Source organism: Amphiprion ocellaris, chromosome 18, assembly GCF_022539595.1.
Source record: "Amphiprion ocellaris isolate individual 3 ecotype Okinawa chromosome 18, ASM2253959v1, whole genome shotgun sequence".
Lineage (NCBI taxonomy): Eukaryota > Metazoa > Chordata > Actinopteri > Pomacentridae > Amphiprion > Amphiprion ocellaris.
In genome coordinates, this window is record NC_072783.1 from 15,206,769 (window position 1) to 15,223,508 (window position 16,740).

At 40.5% G+C, this 16,740-nt stretch overlaps 1 protein-coding gene across 10 annotated transcripts in view; it reads right to left on the reverse strand.

Moving 5' to 3' along the window:
• Positions 1-16,740, reverse strand: part of LOC111572501 (protein shisa-6-like) — a 109,281-nt gene that overhangs the window by 28,990 nt on the left and 63,551 nt on the right. For 5 of the 10 annotated variants that reach the window (XM_055004616.1, XM_035950942.2, XM_035950938.2 and 2 more), the window contains exon 4: positions 42-80. The exons of the other annotated variants lie outside the window; for them this stretch is intronic. In XM_055004616.1, the coding sequence (XP_054860591.1) occupies positions 42-80 (39 nt within the window). The remainder of the gene's footprint in view (positions 1-41; positions 81-16,740) is intronic. 10 annotated transcript variants of the gene reach the window in all.

Genomic DNA, 16,740 nt, shown 5'->3' on the forward strand with positions numbered 1-16,740 from the left:
GAGGCAACTTTGACCCTTGAACAAAAAACAGCCATCCCTACCATGGTGACTCTGGGAGCGGACCGGCCAATGTTTTTCTCCTAGAAAACAGAACCAAGTGGTTATTTGTTAGATGGTGCTACTTGTAATATAACAGAAAATGCAATCACATTGAACAAGCAGCAGTTACTGTTTTTGCATTAAAAAGCAGGGATATGGTTCAATTCACAGCATCAGTCTTGTTTATAAGTGAAATTGTCAATTTTTGTGAAAATGAGTATTATTTTATGCACCCCAGCATTAGACAATAAAACAGCACAATAGCTTATTTCATGAAAAACATCAAATGATGCCCACATGTGATAGCAACAGATATGTGGACACACGTATTGCAGGAGGCTGCTGGAAATGAGAACAGTTTTAGTGCTGGCATATCGATTGTTACATTTTATCTTCCCATCAACTACTGGCTGATGCCACCTGACACCACGACAAAAAGCATCAAGTCACCTCTCGATTTCTTATGTACACACACACACACACACACACACACACATTCAGACATGCACAAACGTAAAATACCGGTAAGCACAGGATGAAGACAGAGTAGAGATGGATTTTCAACATGAAAAGACAGATTTGGGGAAGGAGGAGAGGAGAAGAGGACAATGAGGTGAAGGGAGGAGGTGTAAAAGCCGCTGTTGTTCCTGCACCCTGACACAGGGCTCCAGCCATGCGCCACTTTGATCCATCACTATTGATTTACCATCAGATTCTCATCACTGCTGCCTCCCACAGAGAAACACACAGCTACAGATATGCGTTTCCTGGCTCTACATCTGCATACCAGTTCTGACCTTAAACCCACTGATCAAATGAACCTTTATAGAGCAGAGTGCATTCATGATAAGAGGTGGGAGTGCAGCTGCGCTGTAGATACACTGATGGGGATGAATTGCAGATTTTTCTGCATAAGTGCACTGATAGCATCTTACATGAAATCCCCTGTGAGATAAGTATGCAAATAGTATCTCTGTACTAAAATGCTAAAGTACACACACCCAGCAGAGTGTGGGCACACACTGTGGACTGCTGTATTCTATCTACTGTGGTGCACACTGCCTTCTTCCTGCATCCATCTCTTAATGCAGGTTTCCTCTCATTAGAACTCAAATTGGACTGTTTATTACGCATAAACATTACAGCAACACTATGCACCTTTTGAAAGAGTTGTATTCCAAATAAAATTAATAAGCAACAACTTAGTGTGTTGGTCATAGTCTGTTATGGCCAGTAGCTTAAAATAAGTAATGTTTCCAACAGTTACACCAACATTTACTGGTTGGTAATTGCCACTTGTGGACAATGATGTTGATGTTCAACAAAATGCAAACACTCATAATTTAAAGTAACTATAATGTGTAATATGATCTGATCCTTTTTAATTTCACATAAGTACATATATTTATACAAACTATCATAAACATATTATCATATGTTTTATTTGCAAGTGAGTATATATTACGTGGCGTTATGTGACATCTGTCTGTCTGTCTGTTTGTCTGTGTGTCTGTTAGCAACACTACTCAAAAATGGACTAATGTATTTGGATGACATTTTCAGAGAAGGTCAGAAATGACACCAGGACCAACTGATTAGGTTTTGGCAGTGATGTGGCTTATAGTCTGGATCTGCGGAATTGTTGAAGTTTCTCTATCACCGCGAGATAGAGACACAGCATCACTGTAACTATGACAACAAGCGAACACTCATGCTGAACAACGCTGATGATCGCTAATGATCACAATCATCATGATCATCAGCTGCCTGCTGATGATCACATAATTGTGATCCTACTACAAATTGACCGCTGCGGACTTATCAGGACTTATCCGTCAGACATGTTGCAAGGAACAATTGATTAAATTGTAGGGGTGTTTCCAGATCCCATTAATTTCCGCCGCCCACGGATTCAGTATCCGTACATAATGTACACATGCATAACACATGCCTGTGCTCAGTGCAAGGTCATTTTGTTTGTGGTTACATCTATATTAAATGGCCACATTCTATGTTGTCTGGATTTCTGATCGTCAATAACTAATAAACAAATGCTGCATTTAAAAAAAATGCTGCATTTCTGACAGTGCCATATGGGGGAATGAACAATCTTGGAGGAGTACTGTGCTCTCTGAGTGCTTTTCTAGTTATTATTGTTATTATTTTTATTGTTATTATTATTTTTATTATGACTGTTAGGAACCCTAGTACCCACTGACAGGCTTGAAAAGCATGTTGTCTTTTGAAAAATCACCAAAATTACAGTATTTATCAAAACCAGAATATGTAAAAATGTGAGCTGTTGCATTTTCAACTTTTCAATGGCCCCTGAAGTACTACTGTGATGCACTGTTCCATCTGGAAAATTATCTTACTCCAAGCTTAAAATTATTTTCTCTTTCATTGTATGTTTCTTTTAAAAATTCACCAAAATAATCTGTTCACATCACCCATCTATCCATTATCTATACATTGCTTAATCCTCAATAGGGTTGCGGGGGTGCTGGAGCCTTTCCCAGCTGACTTGGGGCGAAGGCAGGGGACACCATGGACAGGTCGCCAATGTATCGCAGGGCTACACATACAGACAAACAATCATACTCGCATTCATACCTACAAACAATTTAGAGTAACCAGTTAACCTCAACATGTATTTGGACTGTGGGTGGAAGCCGGAGTACCTGGAGAAAACTCATGCATCTACAGGGAGAACATGTGACTCCATGCAGAAAGATCCCGGGAAGGCCGGGACGTGAATGTGATATTCTAGCTGCAAGACAAAAGTGCTAACCACCAAGCCACACTGTGCAGTCCCCGTTCACATCAGATTATGCAAAAACACAACAAATTCCAGACTGGCTCGGCTGCAACCAATAGTCAAGTTACAAAAATTCAGGGACTTTTTGGCTGAGCAGAAAGGAAGAAACTAAAAATTGAAAGAGTGCAATATCTGTGGTGTGTGGAGCTCCATTTTTAATTGGTAACACCTATGGACACTTGCAGAAATATTCTGCATGTTGCCTCCATTTTCTTTTCGCAAAATAAAGTAAAAATACATTTTTATGATTCATGGCATTTTAACTGTGTAATACTGCAACAAAGACATTTTACAGTTCTCGCTACATCTAGCCATCGTTTGGTGTTTCCATAGAGGTGCAGGACATTTTATTGCAGTGAAAAATGAGCCCACAGCGAATAAAAATGTAATAGGAGCATTGGTTAGATGCAATCCTCACTTTGTTACAAACTGCCAGTAAACAACACAGAACAGCTAACAAGAGCCTGCAGCAAACATAAATAATGAGCTTGTATCTTCTTAAAAATGGGAAATAAACTAGCTAATTAGAGCAAACATCTGTCAGAAATGTTTAATGAAGAGATAATGTATTAAAATGACAAATACTAGAATAGGATAGGATGATTTTGGTAAAAAAATAGCAAAGGCTGACTCATTTCTTTAATTTTAATCGTTTTGTCATGCACTCTGACTTAATGTTTTCATTTGAATATTAAGCCCAGAGCTTTGTTGGTGTTGATCAAAAACGTATGATAACCTCCTGAGGTTCTGACCTCATGAGTCAGTGAAATCTTTTCTCCTTGCAACACAGAGGAGCAGGAGGGACGTCTAACATTAACCTCTGACTGCACCATGTTGAGCAGAGTTACTGGAGATTCCTACAAGATGACCTTGAGCATTATTCCAGCCAATTGGTACATTGATAAATCAATCACACATGTAATGTAAGGCTGACATATTAATGGTTATGGAGTGTTTCCCCAAGAGGACACTGTCTGTCATCTCCTGCATCCTTTGTCTGGTTTGTACCAGATGTCTTCTGCCTGATAAAGGCCAATAATAAGGACGATGCAGATGTAGTGTGGGACATAGGAGACCTAGTGAACTCTACACATGATTAAAAGCCTGGGAAAATCTGTAGCTGCAGTAAACCTTCAGCTTTACTCCCTGCAGAATATATTTCCTTTGCTTTATTTAAGGTAATGCATGCAATTCATCTCTTTGTGACCTTGCACAAAGAGCTGCATAAGACCAACCTGATCCATCCATGGTCTGAATGTTCCTATGGTAGTTGAGAAGCAAAGTGTGACAAGAAACCTTGATGCCCGAGCGTTACTTAGAGTTCTCCTGACTCAATATTTTGCAGCGTAGTTTATGATGTGTGTTGTGTTTCAGACAATGGAAACTCAGCATTGCACAAGCAAACAGTGGTCTTATTTGTAATTGTTGCCACCAGCAGTCAGTTATTTTGATGTGAAATTTTCTGGCAGTGCAGGGAGAGGAGATAAATCAAAATGTTTAAAGCTGACTGTCAGTGGAGGGGTGGAATTTATTTTTAAAAAATGACGCTTTTAAAGCTTCGTTACAAATATTACGAGTGAGGTTGGCAGCTCAGTAATTAGCAGCAGTGGTTATGCTCCTTAATTGGAATAGGACTGTGTTTTTACAGTTGGCTGCATTTATTCAGCAGGAGGGATGTTGGCTGGAACTGACTGGAACAGGCAGAAATTCCTGACTTTCTGCTGCAGCACCACTCAGAGGAAAGACAACTGTGAGTGAAAGGCTGCAGAGCTCTGGGTGCAAGGAGGAGACCTCCTTCCCAGGGAAAATCTACTTGCCAGCAGCCCACCATCAGCACTTAACAATGTTTGTTCAGACTTTCAGCCCAAGGTAAGTCGTTCAACAAGGGCTCCGCTGCATTTCCAGTCACCCGTACCCCGGCAGGCCTTGACATATCAGCAGGGCCATCTCCTGAAATCAATGCTGTGGAGTCCGCCTGCTCAAATGTCAGCCACAAGCATGTCACGTTTTCATAATACTCACAAACCCAAGGATAGAGCAGTTTTATGAGTCTTCAGGAGCCAAATTTAGCCAAAGGAAAGTTTTTTGGGAAAACTAAATGCAGTTTTGATCCCACTGATCATTATTAAGGAGAATATACCAGCTAGCAATCAGTGCTGTTGGTTTTGTTGACAGTAATGGGCAATTTAGTAACATTGTGGCTATATGATAGAACTACTGGCTCCAGGGGCTGCTGCCATATTTAGATGCATGTTGCAATGAAGCTAAATGTTTTTTTTTTAGGACTGCGAGACTTAATCTTCTCTTAAATGATTGTAATGTTTTAGCTCGGAGCTTTTAGTGTAATATGCAAACAGCTGTTAGGTTCTACGCTGTTTTTCATCCGTACTGCTAAACAATCTCAAATGGCAGAAATCTGTAATAATGTAAAGATGCTTTAAGATTTGTCTGGTTTATTAAAATGCTTTGGTAGTTTGGGCCATGATTTCTAGTGGATTACATCCTACCCTCACAATTTGTGCCCTATGTCAGTGTTTAACGCCAGGAAGGAGTGTCCAGTTACTAAATGTGTCTGAATTCAAATGTTGACAAGATGCTGGGTTTACAGTTGATGCCAATGTTTTTGCCTGGCCAAACTAATTTGAAAAGGATTAAAAGGCAATGATTAGATTAACATAAAATAACTTAGATGTAACTCTGCACTGTTGCTTTCTCCAGAATGTGCAGATCTATGACATCCCCACGTGTGTGTCTTTTCCTGGTCATAGCAGCTAGAGCACACCAGCTCACCTAGAACTCTACTCTATTGTACACAGTGACAAGCTATAATACTGGAGTAATTCAGCCACACATGTTCGAACTGAAAACATATTCTGACGAAGAATTGCACCCTTGATTTTGTGGTGGGCAGTGTTCTCCAGACTCTCAGATTTTCTGTAAGGACAGAAAACACTTCAGCTTAACCTCTGCAGCATGTTATTCCTCCTACTGTTACACTCCATCAAGTGTAGCGAGTGCTGCAATTGATAATGAAACAACTATTTATTAAGACATTCAACTGTGCAAATTCTTATAGTGATAATGCACAGCATTATAAGCAGCATACAACTTTGGGAATAATTATCGGTCCACTGTGAAAAATTTTGAAGGAGCTCTTTATAATTAGGACATGTCTGTCACAGTCACAGCCAGAGGCTGTGATTAGGTGGCAGTGCTCTCTCCTCCTCCGGTCCTGGCACTCTCTCTCTCTCTCTCTAGATGTGTGGCAGAGGCTGGCAGCAGGTGTGGCTGATTCCAATCAGCTGATCGAGTGCAGGTGGGAGTCATCTGATCAAGCATGCTGGCTTCCCTTTAAAACCTGACGTGACTTGTCATTTGATGCTAGACTGTCTCCAAATGAACAGTTACAGTTGCAATCTGAACGGTCTGAGCCACTCTATCCTAGTACTTGCATTAATCCTGTTTTCTATGTTTAGTGCTGACTCCTGCTTGCTTCTGTTGTCATTGTTTCTGGATGTTAGATTCACCACCTGGCCGAGGCTTCCTGGCTTCCACTGGACCTTTGGATTCTCTGAAACGCAGAGGAGAGCTCCGGCTGCTGCCACGCCATAGAAAAGCCTGTCACGCCACCAAAGATGCCATTCTGTCCGATTTGAAATCTGCCCCCATAGTCTACTTACTTGAGACGCCAAGATTACTACCTGTTGGCCATTGAAACTTCTGGGACTCCGTCTTCCTTTCAAAAGATTGGTCGAAGTTTATTTCCAGATCCATCACGTCAGAGTCAGTTAAGTTCTTGCCCTAGCTTCACCAGATAATAGTTTGTTCATTGATTATCTGTTTGTGTTTATTCTGCTCAGGATATTCAGGTTCTTTGGGGTTTCATGTTCTGGGAATTTTGCAGTCTAAGATAGTTTAGTTATTTAGTGTCTAGTTTAAATTGTTATCCTGCCTTGGTGTTTCCATACGTGGGTTAACCTTTTCTTTTATCTTGCTTCTTGTACATAGTCTGCCTCCACTCTAGGGGTTATCTAGTTCCGTTACACCTTTGGCGTTATTCCTAGTTCCGTTTCTGGTGTCTTGGTTCCGGTTCCTGTTGTAGTTTTTGTATTTGTTCTGGCTTATTCTGTAAATAAATCCTGTTAAATTGTTCACACATCTGCCTTCTCATTTCCTGCATTTGAGCCTCTGTACCTGCCATAACAATGTCCAGTCTTCAGGGTTTCGCATGTGCAAATGAGAGGCAAAATCAGATTCCATGCCCATCGCCAATGGCTCTCACTTATAACATAGTTGTCATTTAGTTTATATTACCTTTTGACAACATTACATATAAAGCCTAGCAACAAAATAGTGTTCATTCAAAACCTTTTCCAGCCATTGAGTGGGTTTTGAAATTTTTCCAGTTTCAGTACATCCCAAAACACCTCAAACATGACTTTAAAAAAAAAAAAAGAACAAACAACCAAATCAGAACTGATATTGGTTTGAGTGATATAGTTAGCAAAGTTGTTTATTGCCAGTGCTTTGTCCAAGTAACGTGTACCATGTAGCTTGGTAAGGAAGTGTCAAGGGTAATATGAGAACATACAGACACTTCTGACTAACCTTGGCTGCTGAAGCTACATGTTAGCTTCTGCTATGTTTCAGTTAAACAACAGTAGATCATTATATGGAGATTATTGTTTCTTTTTCTCCTGTAGGAACTTGTGGGCCATTGTTGGGCAGTTTAAACCTTTATACGTGCTCCAACTGCTGAAAATGTCCCGGCAAAATCTGTTTCAGGTCCATTTTCAAGGTAGAAAACTGTACTTTGGTGTTACTACTTCTGAGTGGCAATCAAAAACTGCTGCGCAGAAATCAGTACTGATTGGTTAAATTTGGAAAGAACAACAAAAGCAAGTTGTCGAGTACCATCAACAACATCAAATTGACCACAGAGGCTAGCATAGCAAATTCAATAATTCCTGCGTGCTAATAGGACTTAAAGTATTGTCCAATAACTATTGCTTTTGTGCATGTTGAGTTAAGATCGAGGTCAAAGCTGGGGGATCATACACTGCCATGGAAAGAGAAAAGCTGAAAGGACCAATCACAGAGCTGTTCCTGGTAATGTGCCCTCCAGGTTGCACCTACCTAATGCTTCATGGCCAGTAGGGAAGACAGCAGTAGACAAGTGTCTACTGCTCTGAAATCATGTCTACTGCTATATAAAGGAAAAACAGTTTATCTTTTAAATATCTTTATCCTGTAATTACAATACAGAGTTCAAGTTTTGATTTCCAAAATCTGTGTTTCTTTCTCATCTGCCACCCCGGTTGTTGATTTCTTTCAATCAACACCTCACTGAGCAAAGACTCACTTGGTTTCATGATTCGCTAATCACACTGTATTAGCATATTAACAAAGGAATTGGCACGAACAAATGAATTTCTCTGTACCTGTGGCAAAACACTAGGTGCAATATTATGTACCTCACTGAATGTGTGATTTGTTGTCCCCCACCCACCCAACACTCACACACACACACACACACACACACACACACACACACACACGCACATGCACACACACACCATTGCCCCCCTGCTGGGTGTGTTGGACTGCTATCAGTCCCTGAGAAAGCTGCTTACATAACCACAGTGCCAGCACCAGCCCACGTGAGCCTCTATATTAGATGATTGCATCTTAAATGGCTTTTTGACAATGTTGCATTTCACTTGCAGTTCATGAAGACAAGGCGTGAGACTGCTGTTGTGCCTCTAAGTGTTGTAAAATAAGATGGTATGTAGTAGAAAGGAATACAGGGGATGATGTCACTGGGATTGTTTCATGGAGAAAGTTGGCTGAAAGCTGTTTTGCCAACTTTAGAAGCAAAAATTACTTCTGATTCATGCGCGTAGCAGCTTATGCAATTGTTTAAGACATATTCTCAGGAGCTTGAAAATAACAGTGTTAAATATTCATGCTTAACTGGTTCATGGGTTGGGATTGTAAAGCATGACAGCCGATGGTGACACGATTAACAAAAGCAGAGAACAAAGTTGCCAGAGTTTACCAGTCTTCTTGCAGGGGAGAAAAAAAAGCTTTCTTCATTAACTCTCCATCTCATACAGCAATCCCCCAAGCTCAGATAGAGCAGGGAGAGCGGGTAAAGGAAAGATTAAGAGAGGGAGAGTGAGAGCAAAGATTCGATGAAGAAGGAGCGTCTTATTTCAGTGCTTCACACACTGCTGGATGATCAAAGTAGAAAATGTTGTTTTAATTCCAAGAATCATATCTCATCTCCTCTCCACAAGCTCATTTTAGACTATTATGCTGCAGGACAGAGGGGGAGAGAAGAAACAGAGACTGAAGAGGAGACAGACGAAGCCTCCAAATCCAGCCAGACTACTACAGTATTTCTTCTTAAGGACTGGTGTGCAGTTATCAGTCTGATTTGTGATGGATGTTGTAAATGGATGAGAGTGACCTTTGCTTCAATGCTGAGGTATTTCCCAGTGATGCAGCCCGAGCAGACCACCCCTGGATAAAACATCAATGTTCCCTTCAAACAATTCTAAAGCCACTGCACCCACCTGCCATATGTTCTTTATTTAACAGACGACAAATGCACATGAGGACAGACAACGATAAATTGGCTTGGAGACTGTGAGTTTGGTACGTCATGTACTAGTCAGTTCCAACAGATGTAGACTTCAGTAGTAAGTGTGTCATTACCCTTTCACACAGTTTTCTACTCCCTTTGTAAACTCTATCTGCACGTTACCATTTTTAAAATCCCCTTTACTACAGCAAATACATCGACCTCCAGGCAGCAACCTACCACACTGAAAATGACAAGTTTTCTTAAAGATTTTGATCATACAGTAAAGCAACTCTGCTTGTTTTTTTGTTGTTTTTTTTTGTTGTTTTTATTTAGTCATTATAATGTCAGTTTTCTCCTCCCTCCATCTAAATGTTCCACAAAAACAGTTCCATAGTTTTTCACTATGTTGCACAGGCACCATTGCTGCCTCCTGAATTTAGTACCACCTAAGATGTGCAGTCAAGTGTGGTCAGACCATTCTCCAGCACTGGCACACTCCTGTGAAAATAGGTCTGCACATGCAAGACTATTAATGTACCAAGAACATTTAAGGGCAAGCAGCCCTCCATTTTCATATACCCTCCAGCTTTGAACACAACCCAGGTTAGTCTTGAACGTTGGCGAAGCAATAAATAGCTAGACACAATGGAAATCAGATAGCTGACGAATAACTGGAAGGTGCATTTCCTGTCCACAAGCTGATTTAGTTGTCTTCTGCCCTTATAGCAGATAAAAACCCACGAGTTAGCATGCTCCTTTCTGTCTCTTCATTGAACACATGGAGGTGAAACTGATATTAGCCCTCACATCAAATGTAGAAATAATTATAAGAGCACATCATACAGTCCACTACACAACCCCCACCACTGCTGGATAAATATAAAGGCACGTTTTTATTTTCTTAAGATTAAAGCCATGTCTGCGCAGAAGATGTAGTGCATGCAGCACATTAGCAGAGCAGCAGCTCAACTGCTATCACTATCAGTGTAGTTACATGCATCAATTACAAGAAAATCGAACTTAAAATGTAAAAATATGCTTTGAGCTGTGCTAAAAGGAGTTAAACACAAGTAAAACGTGGGTCAATTAGCCATATGAGACGCAGGACATTTTCAGGAATATATCATGATCTTTACTTTAAAGCTCCTATTCTAAATATAGATGCTGTATGTTGTCCTTGTAATGACTGTTTTTTTTTCAGAACTAGACGCTCCACTTTATTTCATATACACAATTCATTCACAGTTCATTCAATAAATGCCTCCAAAGCAATTCAACCAAGAAGAAGAGATGTGGGTTTGGGTAGAAAGTGTGTCTGAGGACTCTAAGGGTTATAATAGGTGTGCATCTGTTCTGCTGCTGAAATGCTTTCTGTGTGGAAACCATGGATGCATTAAGGAGAATTGGATACTGGACTCAGAGATGCAATCACTTCCACGTTGTGCATATCCCCCAATTCTGCAGGTCCCGCCCACAACTTCCTGCCGGGCCCATAGACTTTACATTTTGGTGACGTCACAAAAATAAAGCAAAATTTTCTAGACTGTTACAAGGTTGTATAAATTAGGAACTTCTATGCATTAGAAATTCATCATAGAGAGAATAAAACTGACCTTGTCTGTAGCCGGACGTGTTCTGTCTCTTTCATAGTCATGGTCTGTGGGGGAAATGGGACACAAGGGATTTCTTTGCTGCAGTAATACAAGTGACCACTGGGGAAAATTGTTTGCAGGGCTGATCATGTCAGCTCAAATTCATGAGAGTAGATGCCCTTAATACACTACAAAGAGGATGTCATTAAGCTGTACTTCTCTTAGTCTTCCCAAATGGCTTTGTCATCTTAAAGCAGTAACATGACTGAAGTCTATGGGAAGAATTACTTAGGTGGTATTTCAAAACCAACATCAATTACGATATAATGTTCTGTTGTCTGACAAGAGGAACAAAAAAGTGGGAATTACTAAATTGTGCAAAAACTACCTAGAAAGGCTACAGTGGTGGCATGTGAATAAAATTATTCTGCATGTAGATATGTAGATGTGGTCTGTAATCACCTCTTCTTGCATTCGTTGCTATTAGAATTTCTAGCCAACATGACACAAGGAAAATATTGTTCTGCTCTTAATTAAGTATATCCACATCTACAATGTTTTAATGCCAAATAAATGTCTCTGAATAAGCTTGTAGCACTAATTCAGAGTGCAATGGATTGCATGGGGCAGTGTCTAATGCCCCCACTTGCCCGAGGCCACAGCTTTAGCTGCCTTATATCAAAAATCATAATAAAATCAACAGTAGATGAATGGCCACAGGATGAAACATTGAAGCATGACCGTCCCAAAAATGCCCCTCTGCAATTCTGGCAGTGCTTGTATTTTTAACCTAGTGAGTGGCAGACACAGGTACCTGCACACACTATGCACCTCCATCCATACATTACTCCTGCAGCTCCCCTATTCAGCAGCACAATCAGGCTAAGCAGGGGCTCCAGTCTCCACTCATTACAGCCAGTTAATTCTAAACCCATTAACAATGGAACCATAACAATAGTGCACATAAAAGCAGAAGGTGTGGGTGGACTGCCTTCACGCAGAGGGAAAAAAAGAAATGCTGGGTTTTTCATAATCTACTGTCAGTCATTTGCTAAGATAAAGGCTTCTTTAAGTCTGCATAGGGGACAGAAGCCCACTGTTGCAATTTAATTACCATTTTGCTGGAGTTTACAAAGGAAACATAAGTATGCAGTGTCATGACTATGGAGGATTGGCTTCATGAATAGAAATGTGTTTCCAAAAAGACAGAGGAGGGAGCTGAATTAAAGCCTTGACATATTCCTTGAAAGTTGTGATTTTTCTGTCTCCTCTGGCCTCCTGGTTGAATGAGGAATAAAATGACAAAAGGTTTGGATGAATATTAACCAGTCTTTTCTGTACTGGGAGAAAAATCCAAGTGACCTTCCATGCCCTCTAGGATTTTATTCAAACATTCCAACATTCTTGGCTTTTGATATTTTTTCAGCTACCATAAATTAAAGAGTTGATTTGTCTTCACCATTAAAAATTCAAATAAAACCTTCAATGGCGTGTCATATTGCTGGATGGAACAGAGAGTGTACCATGCTTCAACAGCAGCCTGAAGCACAAAAACCGACAGCAATGACAAGATGTGTACAATTTGCTCCAAGCGCGAGGTGTGAATGAGACAAATCTGAATACTGACTGAGGCCATTTAATCCACCTAGGCACCTATTGATATGTCAATCATCCTGCTAAATCTGTAAAAGCGTAGCAGTCAGTCTGGCAAGCAGAACGGTAGCCCAAGGACACGGCTTTTTTGGTCATGTTTTAATTGCTGTTGGCACTGTGTGCCGTGACTCATGGTAATGAGTTAATAAAGTCATTGAGATTTAGTGAGTAGCCACAGGCTACGGACTTCCTGCCGAGAATAGTGCACCATTCAATATGGCTTTATTAACATTTCAGAAAAGTTCCACTGGTCACATCAGCTGCACTGATCACAGCAAATGTGATTAATTCCATGGCTTGCCAGATCAGACTGGAGGTGGGGGTAGGGTGGAGTAACTGGGGAAGAGGTTTAAGGCACCATGTCGGCATTTTAATATTTAATCATGACTGGATCTTACAGGAAAGTCAATTCTTTTCTCTTTTTGAATCTTTTGTGTTCATTTCACACTCAATACACTACATGCAGTGCCTGTAAAAACACTCAGACCCCTTCAGATTTCTTAAAGTAGGCTATATTGATGGCATACCCATCTGTCTGTTGGTTGGTCAGTCCCCTACTACACTGAAAATGAGGAGAATTTTTTTCCTGTACCACCACGAGAAGGTCAGAGATTTTAACTTTGCAAAATTTAGAACATGACACCAAGATGATGCATACAAATGACTTTGGTGATTCCCTGAACACTTACCCCAAAACACCATGGGTAACATAATCCTGTTTGATTCCTTCAGTAAATTATTGTGGTCATCTTAAAGACAGTACTGACCTTCTTACTGTCACTAGTACCACTGGGCTTAGCACCACCCAAGACAACTGGTTTAAAGGAAAACAAAGAACCCAGTGTTTTTTTTCAGCATAATCACATAATGAAGCACTAACACAGAACTGTGGAGATGAATGTTTGCTAAGCAAGAGTAATGGCAGATTAGTCTATCTGCATGTTAACATGCTACAATTAACATTTAGATCAAAGCCCACTTGTGGCCTAATGGACCAGTTCAGCTACTTCTCTAATCCAACTTTGAGACGTATTCATAGACAGGTTTTATTTTTGTCTCCATTGTGTTCCACCTGCACTGGAGACAAGTTAGGGGGGTGAATTTCGGCCCTGCCAAAGTAAGATCCAGGCACTTGCAGGGGGAAGGGGTGGGTACCTGCTGGACTGTCACTCATGATTCATCTTACAGATGTTTCATCTCAGTTACAACAAATAATAGAGAGCAGATTTTGGACACATTAATAAATAATGCTTGTCTAGCAGATGGCTTTTTAATGATGTGCATCCCATCCATCCCAGTTTAGATACTGTAAAATACAGTGAAACGGGTCATAAGGTTCAGGTTGGGAAACTCCAGGATTCAGGTCAATAATTTCCTTTAGTGGAAGAGCAGCCTCACAGAGGTGCCAGCCTTGATTATATTTTGGTGCAGATGCCCATGAGCACGTAGTTGTGATTATCGTACTGCTTTTTACACTACTTGAAACATGCATACTACGGCTCTTGTAGTATAGTCATGTGCGGACATGCGCAGAGGATTGGACATGCGCCTTGCTGACCCTTGCGTATTCGTGACCATGGAAAATATAACACTGGTCTTCGAGCAAAAACACATCTCTAACTATCAATATTTCCATGTTTTCTTATCCTAAACTGGACACGCCTAAAACATCGCTGGTGAAGCACCAAACATCCCTTTGACTCCATTTTAGTCCATCATTAAGAAATGTAAAAAGTTTGCACAGCTGTAAATCTTAGTGAGCAAGCAAGGAGTGAGGAAGGACAGAAAGAGAAACTTTGACAATTCTGCAAAGGGTTCAAGCTTCAGAGGCTCAGATTGAAGAGACTGTGCAGGCAGCAGCTGAGACTGGTGCCTCACAAGCTTTATGGGCGAGAAAGCCACTCTTAAAAAAATCTCTTATGACTTGTCAGCTACAAGTTGTGGGATTACATATGGGAGACTCTGAAGTCAACAGGAAGAAGCTTCTATAATCTGAAAGGACCTAAACTCAGCTTGACCCTGACATAAAAACTCCCAAGTGGTATGAGCATTTTTGAAAAATACTGTAGTTTCTGCATAAATCTGGAATTATTTTACATGATGTGGGGAACAAAAAATTAGCAATCATTGAAAATTTTTGGGGTAATGATTTGATGTGTTTCCGGGTACATAGTTTTTTTGAAAGACTGTCACTTTCTGTTCAAACACATTTTGTTTCAAAAAGCTTCTGCAGAACATCATGTACATCAAAACGTTGACATATGCTGTGGGAATCCTTCCTTTGTAACATTTAGTTTTAATTATAGTATAATTCAATTGAAATCAAGTTGGCTGTATTCTGATGAACAGTAAAACTTGATTAAAATTCCACCTAGCCTTGAAAAACAGTGACTCACCCCACCACTACTGCGGAAAATAAAGTAGGAACAGGCTTTGTGGAAATGTATTCATGTATTATTTCAGATTTGTTGTCAGGTAATTGATTAAAGCGTCTGCTGAGCAATCAGTATTCCATGTGAGTGGCTGAGGTGAGTCAGAGGCAGTGGAGATGCCTAACAGAGTCTTCCTCTGATCTAATAAAGTAATAACCCTCGCTTAGAGAAAAAACAGAAAAAGTTGGGAGGAAAATCTATAGAATTCATTTCCAGAGATGAAGCAGCAATTTGTTTCAAAATGACAAATATTGCATTTGTTAGACGTCCAAAACATAAATCATCTTCTGAATTTGTTATGGAGAGAAAGGCAGTTTGACATTGTTGGTCACTTTGCTTTGTTAAATTGGCATATTAGCAATTGTTGAAAGAAAAACCTCTTATGTATATTTTCACTGACTCTGCCTTGAAGTCTAATTTTGATTTCCTCCTGATCAAGTAAATCTGGGGGTCCTTGTGCAAATATTTTGGGCACCTGTTGAGATGAACAACATGGTGCATAATGGAGAGGCACTTTGGAAAGAAGGGCAGGAAGAGGCCAGCCTGCAGATTGCAAGGTGATGGGACCCAGGACTCCTGTGATTGGAAAGGAAACATTTCCCACTGTATGAAATTACATCTGTACAACACAAACTGCAACACGAACAGCTTGAGAAATGCCAGATTTGTAAAGAAAACCAGGGAATCTCTCCTGCTTCATAATGCAAACCATCAAAAAGACCAGTCTGTTTGTGGCTTTTGTTTGCAGGAAACTCAAACAGCTGACAAATAGTTATTTGATGGTGTGCAAGCCAGGCATTTCTTCTTCTTTCCACCATTACACTGTTGATATCATGTGGGGAAACAAATTGAAAGATGACTGAAGTGGAAAATGACTGTTAGTATATTATAACTCTATATAAACTCCTGAAGCATTGTAATTATGCACCGGAGCCAAGCATGAAATGTTTACCTAGGGAACTGCTTCAGAAATATGCAACACGTACATGTCAATAGATGAAATACAATGGGTCTTTATGGGTGTGTTTAATTATTACATACTGCAGCTCTGGAGCCAACGTGCTCCTTCTGCCTTTGACAAAGCGTCATATTTCACGTTGGCATGCGTTTCAGTCAAATGAGAGTGAGGCAGGTTGATAGATATGGGGTCTGCAGAGATGATGCATTTCTACTGTGACTACTTTCATAGCCATTACTCACAGCATAGGGTGATTAGTAGGCCGGTGGCTGACATCTCTGCCTGCGCCTGCGTGACAGAGCCGTCTCATAGGAGGGTCCAGTTACCTCTGCCATAACACTGATCTTTGATTGCAGGGCTCAATCAATGAACCAAAAATAATGGATTATGCATTTTCCTATCAATCAACCTGTCAGGAGATGGATGTCATGAAGGACAGACAGCAGCCGTGGCTATTTTTGAGTGAGGCTGGAGGACTTTTAGAGATATCACTCAAACACTGTCTCCTGGAAGTCATTGTGTTACTTGTCATAGGTATTTTGGGAGGAATGTGTCTGTGCTGACCTTGACTAGCCTTTGCACACTGTGACAGAAGCTGTAACAGTGACAAACTGTGAGTTTGACCCTCTAACTGAGGTAACATCTACTGACACCAGCAT